At 41.8% G+C, this 14,195-nt stretch overlaps 1 protein-coding gene across 1 annotated transcript in view; it reads right to left on the reverse strand.

Moving 5' to 3' along the window:
* The window catches only part of ANK3 (ankyrin 3), a 215,328-nt gene that overhangs the window by 68,747 nt on the left and 132,386 nt on the right, over positions 1-14,195 (reverse strand). The window contains exons 24-25 of the mRNA XM_074155343.1: positions 7,597-7,720; positions 4,583-4,685 (exon numbers count right to left, since the gene is read on the reverse strand). Of these exons, the coding sequence (XP_074011444.1) occupies positions 4,583-4,685; positions 7,597-7,720 (227 nt within the window). The remainder of the gene's footprint in view (positions 1-4,582; positions 4,686-7,596; positions 7,721-14,195) is intronic.

Here is a 14,195-nt window from a genome sequence, read left to right on the forward strand (position 1 = left end):
TTCTGTTGAGAAGCTTCCACAAGATCAGCAAGCAGAGGGTGCTCTGTTGTTGGCCAGAACCTGCAATCCTCCCATCACTCTGGGATTTCCAAAAAACTTCTCTCTTCAGACATTTTTTTTATTTCAGATGAGCATTCCAGGTTTCCTTCCAAAAACCAGTAAACGTTATAGTTTACTGCCAATCAATAGAAACATCTGCAGGGTATAACTTTGCTCTGCCATCTGTCCAACACCGTGGCACGTGGCTCAATGCCTCCTCCTTTTGCTACCTTAACTCCTTCGTTAAAGTCTTTCATTAAACTTTTTGCTCGAACAGATGTATTTTAGGTCTGATGGTTCAAGCACAGACAACAACAACAAGGGGCAAACTTGCATATGTTAAACATCAAAATACACCATCAGACATAAAAGATAAAATGAGTGCCATTAAAACAATGGCAATTAAGCAATGACAGTGGCTTTAATTAGCATTATAATTTAGTTTATTGAAGACAGATTTTCTCTTTCCAATAGACCACTACGGATTCTCCTAAATTTCCCTGAAGAGCCACAGTTTAAGCAGGAAAGCCGTAGCCATTTCTGCAATTCCAAGTGATCTAACTTGGTAAGAGCTCATACTGAGTACGTTATTGCTTTTGATACCAAACAGTGTAAGATCCAGACAGTTGGTCTCAGAAGTTGTAAAAATTTAGATAAACAAAAATAAATTTATTCCTTTGTTCAGTGATTAACTTTATCATCAAAAATAGGACAAACCAAAGAAATGTGTTAAAAAGAACACCACAATTTAGTATTTGTCATTCACATGGCTGCTAAACCGTAACGGTGTCACTGCACTGAGGTCCAGGCACGCACAAGGACACACACATCAACAAACAAACATGGGATCATGTTTGTTATAACAGAAGGAAAATGCTAAAGTTCCTTCAGCAGTGTGATACAGAAAACTAAATGTAGGGCCATGTAATTTCCAAGGAAATTCCATCATTCTAAAATAATCTATGCTAGATAAAAGTGCTACTATTATCACCAAGTTGCTATAGGTTTGCTTACACGCGTACATAGGGTTCCGTGGTCTATTCCTTTGTCCTGAGATACTGTCTGTACATCAGGTGACTATATTTTTTGATGCATTCCTTTCTGACAAAGTGCACCCAAACAGATCTTTTGGACATATTTACAGCCAGTAAAAGCACAAAGCCTACAGCCAATAATTTTGGCAGAGAAACAGAGTAGAAAAAGCTAATAGCCGGACACATGCTTCTTACACGCAGCACACATCTGTTGATCTCATTTTGTCAGTCTGTTGAGGTGCTGGATTTTCCAGGCAGGCAAAAAAAAAAAATCTTCCCGTGTAAGTTGCAGTATAAGCAATGCAGAAGATGGTACATCATCAGTGACATCAAATCACAGGATCCATCCTGTGCTTCTGTGCTTGGTCAGGTTCCCCCCATGGACTGAGGGAGATCACATATGCATTGCTGTAGGGCGTGGCACCGTTAGATGCAAATGCATGTATAAAAATACTGATGGTTCTGCTGGCAAGGATCCTGCTGGTTGCATAACTGAATATCCAGGCTGTGTAATATCAGAGTTCAGCAAACAGAAGAATTTATGCTTCCTCCCAGATGAATTTATCCAGACAGAAGAGATTCAGCAAGCTGCTATGTAACGGACAGCCTGATTCATCCTGCCTTTGGCTGATTAAATTCAGAGGCTGATGTAAATTATTCCATGGAGAAAGTCGTTTGGATTTGGTCTGAGTTGCTACAGCCATGGTAACGCACCAGGACACAGAAATTTTAACTTTGCTCCAGCCAGGTTATAAGGCACAGTATAGCCTGGACTCAGACTTCCCTGTTGAACAGGGTCATCAAAAAAACACCGAATGCAAACAATGGAGAATATCTTGACTTCTCAGGAATTATTAGAAACCCTTCCGTAACACCCAGTGTGTCATGCTGGCAGTCAGGTTCAGTAAAGGCTGGTTTCAAATCTTACTCGTTTGACTCTTTTTAGACTCCCAAGTCTACCAGTGCTCCTGGGGAGGGGCGGCCGTGGAATCTTCTTTTTAAACGGATCAAGAAGTTGGCAAATACCCCTTACTCTTTTATATTTCTGATAAAATTAATTCCCTTTGCTCTGAGACTTTGCTGTTGCCGTGAACTCCAGAACACATCTGAACTTTACAAAAGGAGATAAACAGAATATGTAGATAGGCAATGATTCACTCCTTCAAAGCAGCATGATACTCCAAAACAGCCTTAATTCCTATCAGTTTCCAGATGGACTTTTAGGATATTAGTTTTTACCCACAATGGTCTTTGTTCCTTTGTATTCCGTTGTTGAAACACAAGGTGGTTTTTTTTTCCTGATTTCTACTTCCATAGCAGAGATTAACTAGAAACTCAGTAATAAACAGAGGGAAGGATGGGAAGAAGAGAGGCAGGGGTATTCTCCATCTCCCAAATGCACTTCTGCCCCTTAAGCCAAAGAGCTGTAGAGGTTTGGGCTAGGCTGAAGAACACAGGAATTCCAGAGGATGGATATCTTTTTTTGTCAGGACTTCAAGGTTTGCAAGAAGCCATAGCAGAAAATTTTAGCTGGGCTCCCTTTTTCATGATGATAGCTGGTTGCTTTACTGTCGTTTCTTTTTCAGGGGATCACGGTTTTACTAACCTCTTAGGACAGGACTGACATTACATTTTTTTCCACTACCACCTTCACTATTCCAAATCCCCTCCTGGACTTGAGAAACTTGAAGTTTGTCTAGAGAATTAATGTTAGAATAACATTTACAACTAGACTGTCAGCCAGGCCTCCAGCCTGGCTTCATTTTATATGACAAATTTGGACCAACACTGAACTGCAACAATTGCACAGTCATTGCTGGACAAAAACTGGAATCACAAAAATATGAAGACTATAAATGCAACGAAAACAGCCTACGCTACTGCTCAGCACCAGCTCTGCAAGAGATCCTCCAAAAAGCAGAGAAGTCCATGACCATGTGTAGAGAACGAAGTTTGCCCTAAAGTAAAGCTCCTGTACATGATGTGGTGTCACTGCAACACCTCCATGTACAGATAGTAACTCTTACTTTTTGAGTGGAATTTTGTAATACAAAACATACTTTAGGAGTTATTCAGCATAGTGCTAGTTTTAAGTCTTGTACTTGATCAAATGCACCCTAGCTGCTAAATCAATGCCATCTGCTTTGACAGCAATCACAAAAATGGCCAGAATCATAAGAAAACTTCCTCTCCTCTGAAGTTTCCATCATATCAAGGAGGCTTAATGAAGGCTCAGGAGCAGGAAGTGTCAGAGTAACTTTAGGTTCTCAGCCCTGAAATATCATTTGTTGTTTGCAGTGCCAGTAGTTGCAGATTTCATTTTCTGACATCAAAACAAACAAAAGCAACAAAATTACTGCTGTGCAAAGTTCAGAAACTCTTCCTAAATGGCTGTTGTAAATCAAGGTTATTGGAGGTTTACAGCATTTCCCTTGAAAGTAACAACCTAATAATAAACATTCAGTTGCTAAAGAGAGAATCCAATTTCTGCCATTGTCCTAATGCTACCAAAACTGTGTGCAACAGCTGTAGTAATTTATACTACACAAGAATTCACAGACTAACACAATCAAGGTTTAAAATGCTTGAGTCCTGCTCTGTGGACCCTTTCCCCCCAGAAAGCACCAGATCAGTAACCCCCCTGTGTAGGAATACTTGCCGCTGCTGAGAGGTACCTCTGTGAAAACATCAGCAGAAAACCTCTGTTTCACTACAATCCACCTTATGCTCTTCCAGGACATAAACAACAGTTCCATTCCACAGTCCTTTAGTTACCAAGTAAAGATTTCTATGTGAATTTTTCCAACAGATCTCCGGCTTCTCTGTATCAAGAAACTCTTGAGTAACTTGGATTTGAAAATCTGAAGCAAGTCTATGAAGCAAAATGCTGAGGAACTCCCAAAGCATACAGTACCCTATCATCTCCAGCATTAGCTTTTAGAAAGACTTTCCCACGCTATGATCAGGTCAAAAGATTCTGCTTTTGTTGTATTAGTCATTGCACAAATGTTTGGAAGATACATAAACTGGTTAGTGCATAATAGCTTAATCTTTACAAGGCCAAATTCTTCCCAAGGGTGGAAAAACAAGGACAGCAGCTGGAGTCCCATCCATGTAGGCAGAACAGGCGAACGTAATCCCTGGGCTATACAGTACAGACAAAGGTTGCTTAGTGTAAAACACATTGTTCCCAGCTTATCAAAGCGCTCTAAGGATACATGTAACATTAAGCTCACAAATGCTTCCATTGAATTCAACGGACAAGCTCATACTCAGAAACATAACTGGTCCCTTAAAGACTCTTTTGGTTTGGGACCCCACCAGCCTGTCTCTTGCAGGATCAAAACCACAATGGGGTAAACCCATGATTTCTCTCATCTCCTTTCTTCTCCTTTTTCAATAGTTAAGAGAGTAGCAATAATGTCTGCAAGCACAGCTGAGTGCTGCAGACTCTCACCCCCTATAAATATGAAGAACGAATACATGGTGGCAGAGACACAAGCACGTACCTGATCCTTTGCTGGTACCAGCAGTTCTTCAATCATCATGCTGTCTCGGGCATAAGAACTTCTGTTCAGCGTGTAGGACCTATCCGAACTGAAGGAGCGGAGGCTGTTGTATTTACCATTTATCATAGAAAGTGCAGATGACAATGAGATGAACAAAAAAATAAAAATAAAAAAATTAATACATGCAACTTCCAGGGATAGCATAAGATGGCAAAATATACATAATCTGTGAAATAAATACAAGGGAAAAAATGGAATAATAGGTATTAACTATAGTTAAATATCCCCTTCCCTACAATATACATAAGGAAAATCACAACAGATGTTTACTGCTTTGGCAATAACGCCGCGGCTTTAGAATAAATGCAGAAAAATGTATTCAAGTATTTAGATGATCTTTGATAAACGTCTTCACGCCCTAATCCTAAAAGGAGACCCATGAGGGCAGGTCCTGGGGGAGCTGTGGGTAAGTTACGGTACCTGCCCACATGGCTCGGATTGCTGAAACAGGTTTAACTAAAAGCAACTTTTATGTGGTGGTGTTCTCTTTGTGGCTGAACCACTTTTGACTTTGTTACAAACATCCTAGTTACTCCTTTCATTAGAAAAAAGGATAATAATTTTGAAATTAGAGAAGAAAGAAAAGAAATTTCCTTATTGATGATTAAATACAGATTCCAATGCTTTGGGGATTATTTTGTGCATGTTAAACTACTTAGAAATAACTATGATCATTCTGAATGTGTTGCAATTAAATCACTGTAGCAGTGTGTTACATTAACCCTGGAAGATACATTATGGTATGTGCTAAAAACATGCTGCAGGCCTAGACATGCTTGCTACGTGACAAAAAAATAAAGTAGTAAAAAATGTGAATTAATACAAAGCAACATCCAACAACATACTACACTTTTGAACTAGCGACACTTTTCAGACTCAAAACTCTACAACTTGTTTCATGCATTTTGTAGTTATTAATCGAACTTTTCTAGTCCCTTAGCACACGTTCCTCCTTGTGCTGGAAGCAGAACTGAGATCTTAATTACACACTGTAGGCATATGTTAAGCAGACTTTTACATGATAAAGGGCATAAAGAAATCAAGTTATATTTGTTAGGGATCCACCACCATCACCCCCTCCCAAAAAAAAAGCATGTCACTTTCCAGTGCTGAATAAAATGAAGATGAGCAATGGCAGCAGCAGAAAGATGAAACACGATGCCATGCCTTCTTACCTGACTTTTGGACTAAAGCAATTTACAGTGGAAAAGAAACAGGAGAAATAGAAAGCAAAGAATCAGACGGGAAAAGCAAGATGTTATGGCTGGATGGCTTATATATTTAATGTGTTTATTTCTTAATGTTACACTCAGAATCAGTAGTATGATACGTCCACAGAACACTTTTTGCTAAATAGAATGCTTCACAGGAAAAATGCTGTATTTGCCTCCTCTGAGCATAACATGTGCAATGTAAAAAATGAGTTACGCAGCAACAAATAGTAATGGCACCGCTAGAATCAGGAGCATGGAAATATTATATTTCTCTCAAAGAAAAGACAAAATGAGGTTGAACCCTCATATCTATCTAACAGAACTTGAATGCGAAATTCTGCTCTCCCACTTGCACAGCGAGAATTTAGATGTGTGCAATGAGTGAAAGGTGTCTGGTAAATCAGTGCCCAGCTCTGTACACAAAGCGCACTCCCTCTCCACCATCACCACAGTACTTCAGACCTGACCACATCTGATAGTGCTGGATGATGACCTCGCTCACACTGACTTCTGTTTGAAAGTAGCATGTCAGCTTTGTAAATTAACTTTAAAAAGACATAAGATTCTCCCTTTAGATTCGTTTTGCCGATTTTCCAGCTGATGGACTATTTAACTGCATTTTGGTATTCCTCATGAATGTATTATCCCATAAATACTTATTACCTTACCTAAAAATTGTAAGTGAAGCAAAACATGGCTGGGCAGTACTAAAGAGCAGATTTGCACTGCATGCTTGCATTTCTAATGCAACCGTGACAAAGAAGACTGAAGGGTAGACATCTAAGCTTTACCTTATGGGAGCTGCCATTCACAGTTAGACAATGAACTCACTTTTTAAAACAGATCTTTAAACTACAGCATAGGAAAAAGTCCTCAGGGCTCCAGCTTATGAGGTTTAATTATTAGCTTCAGTACAATTCAACCGTCAGTAAATACATTGCAAATCCACAACTGTGGAATTAATCTCTGCTCATACAGGTTTAATTGTTTTAAGCAACACACAGTGCAGGTTTTAGCAAGATTCAAAAATGAAATCTAAAACGTTGATCTAGCAACACCTGAGTTGAAATCAACATTAGTCAGATATTATATTAAGTTTACAATAATTTATCAGCTTCACAGAAACTTTGGCCTGTTTTCTGTAACGCGTAATCCATCCCCTGTCAAATGAAACCCTACAACCAATTTAAGGTACACCTGCTTTTTCATTTTTGGGGAGCATTTTTCTATAATATTGGCTATCTCAATTGGATTACTCGCTAGCCCCTTTAAAGAAATAAAAGCACCAAAATAGGGAAATGATCGTCATTCAGTTTTTCTGGCATTTACATTCTTCAGCTAAACTAGTCCATTAAGGAACACTCCAATGTGAGTATCAATTTGACCAGTGGTAGTGAAAAGTAACATGGTTTTGCTAGCTGTTCTAGATGAGTTTCTAGACCAGTTCCAAACTGCTAGCGAAGAGGTGCCTCAGAGATCTTCCGAGCATGAGCAGATACCAGAAAAAGTGAATAGGTAGCTTTCTGTATCATTGCCATAAGAAGCTGACATGAATAAAGGATATGAAATAAAACTGCAATGAACATATGCTTTAAAGGCACAGTATTAGCATATCACGGAAGTACACCCCCTCTACTTTGTTTCGGAATAGACTCCAGCTTTGTGTGAAAGAGCACGCTTGGTTTGTAAAAACTTGTAACTGTGGTGACATGCAAACACGAGAAGCAGCAAATACAATACCTGGCGGAGCGGGCTCCCAGGCTAAAGCCCATGTATCCTTCAGCAGGTAAAGAATCATCTCCCAACTCTTTCAGATCCTGGGGTCCGAGGTATTTGTCCGTATCACCTGTCATTGCATCCTCACCTGCCAGTACAAGAGCCAGGCTGAAATCAGAAGCTCCACGTATTGTAAATGCTTGCGTGCTTAGTAAGTCATAACGCCCTTCTCTGCTCGCCAACAAGGAATCAATCCCGTCACCTCCACTTTCCCTAAGGCTCTTTCCATGTAGTACGTCAATTATCCACCCTCTGAACCGGCCTGAGAAAATAATTTTATTGGGGGCAAACGTAAGAATTCCACCTTGACGTAAATCCAATAAAGTTATACGAGGAATGACTTTTGCCCAATCGTTTAAGCAAGCTACAGGGTTCTTCTGTACTTTGCACCATTACACTCACTTTTGCTTTCCTTACCAAAAAGCCTGAGCTGACAAACTAAAGTTAGGCTATTCTGTGTGAAAACAAAACAAAATGAAACAAACAACCCAACAACAACAAAACCCACAAAAAACCAAAACCAACCAACCAAAAAACAAAACAAAACAAAACAAAAAAAAAACCCAACCAAAAACCAGAGAGCTTGGCTGTGAGAGAGAGCTTGTTTGCCTACCAGTACTGAAAAGTGCAGTGAGCTTGAATGGACGCAGAGTAAAAGCGAAGGCCCGCCTTCCACCCTAGGTATTTCTCAATAACTTTCGCAAGTTTGAACGTAAGAGCGGAGTTATTTATATATATATATTTATTTTTTTTTTAATGAACTGCTTCACACTCCCAGGTTGATTTTCTAAAGGTAAGTACTTCATGAAGCCTCTTCAGTGCCCAGCCAGCCGGGGGGCGAGGGCAGAGCAGAACAAAGCCCTGCCCGAAAGGAGCGCTGCCCGGAGAGCCCGGCAGCCACAACCCACCCAACGCGGAGCCGGGAGCCCATCGCAAAGCGCCAGGCGCAGGGGGGACGCGGGCACCCACAGAGAAACAGATGATTTGGGTTTTTTTTTCCAGAAAAAAAACCCAAGAAAATGAAAGGAAGAAAAGCTAAATCTTCGGAGAGGAGGGCAGACGCCGCAAAGGGTTAACGGGGCGCTGACTCTCGCTGGGAGCATTTGCATACCATTACATCATGCAAACCTACATTCCTGCATTGACAGAGCAAGTCCAAAATATGTCTTTTGCGGTCGTAGGATTTCCCCCCCCTTCCCCCCCCCCCGTGCCCTCAACAGCACAGAGCAGAGAGCTCCCCGTAAGCTCGTTACTTGCCTGCATTCACGCTCTCCTCCTTTGTTGTGAACGCATTTTAGGTGTGTAAAAGTTGCACAACAGAGAAGTTTAACAGCGTGTTCTGGGCGGTAAGGGACTCCCCAGCCCCAGCTATACGTTTTCCACTTTCATTCAAGGAGTTTAGACTAGTTTCCATTCACTTAACTCAGGAAACCACAGGCGAGCTCTAGTTTTAACTAACAATCAAGTCTAAAAATACCCCTTCGGCTACTGCTTTGCAAACGGCAAACAAACAGAACAACTTTCTCCTCCAGCCCAGCAACAACAGGTATTTTAAGTAACAGTTTAAAAGCTGAAATGTTCATAATATACGAGAAAGCATTCAAAAAACCAGAAACAGAAACATTATATATTAAACTTTAAAAAGTCTTACTGTTTTGGAAAGCCATTTTCACCAGTCTGGTCTATAAGAATTTTTTCCCTGATGTTTCCAAGAATTCTTATTAGTCCTATTAGTCCTTAAGCAGTGATTTAGAGTTAATCTCCAAACCAGCACAAGCAAACTAATCCCTGTGGGTCATATTCGCTTTCCACACAACAACTGAGATCTTCTTAACATCTTGATCTCTTCGCATGTATTTTAGGACATGTGCATCTTTGTCCTCTCAACTCAGATCAAAGTTCTTTGCAAATATGAAACGAAATGAAAAATAACGACTACAGTTGGTTTGTTTTTTTTTTTAAAAAAAACCCCCTTTTAATCACTCTGCAGACATCCTTTTAAAGCTTCTGCTGATTGGATTACAGCCTCCCTTGGCAAGCCTCTTGAATGGTGACATAAATGCAGGCACTCCAGTTATTTGTATGTAAATAGGGGTGCTGCGAGGGTGTAGTTTTTCTGTAACTCGATACCGGGGCTGAGCAGGGAGCGCGGGGGCTGCGGGGACGGGCGCTGCGCTCCGCCCGCCCCCGCCGGGGCTGGGGCCGGGGCCGGCGCCTCCCCCCCGCGCTCCCCACCATCCCCGGGGGTGCGGGAGTTGGGGGGTAGGGGGACGGACGGTGCTGCCCCGGGGGCGCAGGGGAGAGAGTTGAGCCCCCGCTGCTCCGTTGAGTGCCGACCCCGCTTCCCTCTCCGCCCCCCAGCGTGGGGAGCTTGTGTCCAGAGAGAAAATTCAGGGGCTTGGGGCAAGCGGACTGCAGCCTGGGAAGCGGTGAAGTGGCCCAGAGGGGGTCAGAGATATGGGGCAACTGTAAGCAACTCATAACTGGAGCGGTAACGTTTGGAAACTTCTTCCCTTACAACACCTGAGGAGGAGCGTTGCACCACTGTAAGGAACAGAGGAGGCATTTTCTTTAGGAGCGTAATTTGTGAAAGGCAAGGTGGGGAATGATAAAAAGCTATTCCAGTTGAGCTGCAAAATACATTAGATGTTATCCTGCTCTGCAGCTTATCCAGCCAGAGCAGGATTACTCTGATGAAATGCTCTCATCAAAGGAAAAGCTGCATCTAGGAGTGGTAATTTCAAAGAATTCCAGACATTGTTTTGTGATCGTGGGAGGCTGGAGCAAAATGGGTGGTGCACGTTTCTGCAATCCCGCTCTGTTTAATTAGGTGCCACAGCCTAATCCTCTGTGTTTCAGGTAACGAGCAGACTGTTTGCTCACAGCACACTGTAATCCCGCAGAGAGAAGTCCCATGGAAAAGTGATGAGAAAATTCATCTCTGAACACAAATGATAATGCCCAAGAAGTGACACACCGATGAAAAAACACCAAAGAGAAGACTGCATTGCTTTGCTGCAATTGCCATCCTTCCCTTCATAATGGTACATGTTGAAGAAAGACAATGTCCCTGTTAAGAGTGGGCAAACATAACTGTCACAAGTACAGGAAACCCTTCAAAACCCAGGAGAGAATAGCAGCAGTAGGTCAAAGCAAAGGCCCATCCATTCCAGTATACTCTGTCTCACAGCAGCCACACACTTCACAGAAAAATATTAAAATACGAAACTGTGGAAGTCCTCCGGGACATTTTTCTAGCTGGCAGTGATTTGAGTACACATCTTCTAAAGCCACAAGAGGTTTGTGTAATCACCAACAGGTATTTTTTTTCCCTTTTTAAATTCTTCCAATTACACTTTGAACTGATGTAAACTTTTTGCGTTCCCCACACCAGGAATGTGTGCAAGGCGTCACACGATTCAACTAGCTGTTGCATGAAGAGCAGCCATTTTAATTTAAGCTGAATCTGCCTCTTGCCGGTTTCACTGATTCCCACTATTCTTGGGCTTCAGGAGAGGCAGCAAGCACTACCGCTCACCTTGCCACCCACTATTTTATATATTATAGCCTATCCTTCATTCAGCTTCTTTTCCTGGGATAGACAGTCCTACTGCACTCTTTTCTTCCTGAGAAGCTTTTCCATACCTGTCATCACCTTCGTCAACTTTTCCCATGTTTTCCCCATTTTTCTGGTCCCTCAGCATGTCTCCTACAGCTAGGAATTGCAAGAGCACAGGGTAGGTGCTCTTTTTAGAGGCCAGTGAGAAATACAGGCTGTCCGGCAGCAGGAGAGAAGGCATCTTGTGGCTTGGGGAAGAGTCCCAGGCAAAATGTAATCATAGCCTGGGATCCAAATGGGCATTTGTCATTGGCTTTGCTAAAGATCCCCAAAGCTTTCGCCACTCTCTTGTCACAGCTTGTCCAGAGTTCCCTGATGGAAAAGCAGGATGCTTCTAGTTGGAGCCAAGGTTTTGGTTTCCCACAAGTACGGAGAAAAGCCAATACCAAACCGCTGAAACTTTTATGAATCTGTAAAATTTTATGGAGACAAAAAAACTCAGAAAACTCTAGAGCATAAAAATATAATAAATCAACCCCTCCTAAAATGATCAATAACAGACTTTCATGCATAGGGATGCCCTGACCTGTCTTAAATGCACTTAAACTGCCGTACCTCAGCACCTACTCAGGGATCAGGCAGTGTGCACTCATGTCCTATTAGGACATCTGTCTAATCTGCCAGGAATTGATTAGCATGATACTTAATCCTACTGAGAGAGGAATCTCCATTAAATAGGTTTAAAACAGTGTCCTTAACTACACCCAAAATTTTATTATCTGCTGAAGACCAAATCAAAAAAATTAACAGCTCAACACTGTTTCTTGACAACGACTGTCTAAAATTCTCAACACCTGAACTGTTTTATGGTTGGGATTTTTTTCCCTTCACTGCTCACATAGTCTCACCCCTCTTTGAGGCAGTTTCCGTTGCTTGCTGTCCCCTTCGCCTCCGGGACAGCAGCGGCAGCTTGTGGGGGGTGGGCTGCTGTGACAGAGCTCATTGCGGGGTTGTGGCAGTCACAGCAGGGCTTTGGCATCCTCCGCCAGATTAAAACTCTTGCACCCACTGGGAGGGATGCTCCAAGGCTGAGCATGCGACTGCAGAGGAGGGGGCTCTCTCCAGGCCTCCCGCAGATGGTTCGGGTTGTGCTTTAGCATGGCTGATTCCTGGCTCCCCACCAGCCCCACAGCCACAGGTCGTACCACTGGGGCTTCCAGCTGCACAGGGCACGGGGTGTGAGCTCACATCTGGAGATGGTAAGAGGAAAGACCCAGTTCTTGCAGTCTCAGGTTTCACATTTATAAGATTTGCAATCTCTTTAAAAATAAAAGCAGAGCACATGTTCTGTGTGCATCGGAATTGCTCTATATTCTTTTACAAACTTTCTGCTACATACAAAGATGAACCTTAATGTTTTTTTCCCACAAAATCATGTTCCCATCTTTCAAAAAAAGACTATTTCTTTTTTTTGCGGTGTAGCAGTTTCCCAGCACTTAACCTCATTTGGGCAGATTTGCCAGAGTAGTCTAGGAAAACAAAGAAAAGATCTCTCCTCTCAACCAGAGTCCAAACCAAACTGTCCTCAGCAGCGAAGTTACACAATTTCCATGTAAATACTTAGTTAGTGGACACAGCAAGACATAGACACAAGGAAACAGTTTCTTGACATTTGTCTCTGAAACTCTCCTTTCCCTTTCCAAGCTTTCAATTTCTCTTATGAGAGAAACTGAGGATTGTGGCATGTTGATAAATCATTAAACAAGTTTTGGCTGAAGAGTTTTGGCTGGTGACATGAACATTAGCCAAGTGAGGGAGAACTCGAATTTGGGTGGCAAATTTGTGCCCTTCTCTCACTTGGAAATCAGCTCCCTGGCTATGAGATTTGTCAAAGTGCATTACCATCTTGAACATATTAATTTCAACTGGTGTAAGTGAATGCATTGTATATAAATACCCTACCAACATTGAGGAGTTGTGGGGATGGGCATCAGTATATTGTCTTTACAGATGTGCAAGTCAGAAAAGAGACAGGCCAGTGGTTATTACCTCAAAGCCTGTAATTCATCGCATGCCTTGCACACTGGAATGCTTCAGCATGGGGTAATAAAATACCTACTGTTTGATTTGAAAGCTCCCTTTCAGCGTTAGGATTGAAAATGACCCTGTTTTATATAAACCAGTGTCTTAGCTCCCCTAGTAACAACTTGGGTGCAGAACACAGTCTCTAGGCAAGGTATCGATTGTATTACACCTGCACTCTTAATTTTTTGTTTGGTTTGCGTTTTGTTAAACTGGGAGTTAGTAACTATAAAAGTCTTCCACAGATCTGGCCTTAAAAATGAAATGATCCCGTGCATTAAAAGACATGTTTTACATCTTTGGTTCTAATATTCAGACTCCATATAGGAGTGTTTCTCATCTGTACCTTGCCGCATGCTGTGCAGTGGAATATGGCAAGAGTTAGTGCTCTATTAACTAACACTATTATGCATCAGCGTTCCAGTCAGTTAAAACAATACAGTATTCTGAGCAGTACAATAGCCTAAGAGAGCTATTTGGAAAACACAGGTGTACGGTAAAAATACTCTCCATTTGGAACTGTAGCAATGGGAACACAATAACAAACTGAAAACAAACCAAAAGCCTCAACGCATGAATTAAACAAGAGCTGCACACAATGAACTTCACTAAATAGCTTTTACACCTTACTGCTTAAATGCTGTAAAAATTACATTTATCACTAGGAACGAAGAAAGAGAGACTAACTAAAGAAGCACAAGAAAACTGAACCCAGTCACTTTTTTTCCTACTAGAGAAGAAAAAACTATAGTTCTAATGTAAGTGAATCAGGACATTAAAAAAACGCCTTGAGGACACTGTCGTCCTCTTCATCAACTCAAGACCTTCCTATTTCTGAATGTCACCTGGGAACCTAATCCCGCCACAGCCTCTGGAATCCCGCAGTTCCTGGTGAAATTCACAAAGACTCCAGCACATCCAA

Source organism: Numenius arquata, chromosome 10 (assembly GCF_964106895.1).
Source record: "Numenius arquata chromosome 10, bNumArq3.hap1.1, whole genome shotgun sequence".
Lineage (NCBI taxonomy): Eukaryota > Metazoa > Chordata > Aves > Charadriiformes > Scolopacidae > Numenius > Numenius arquata.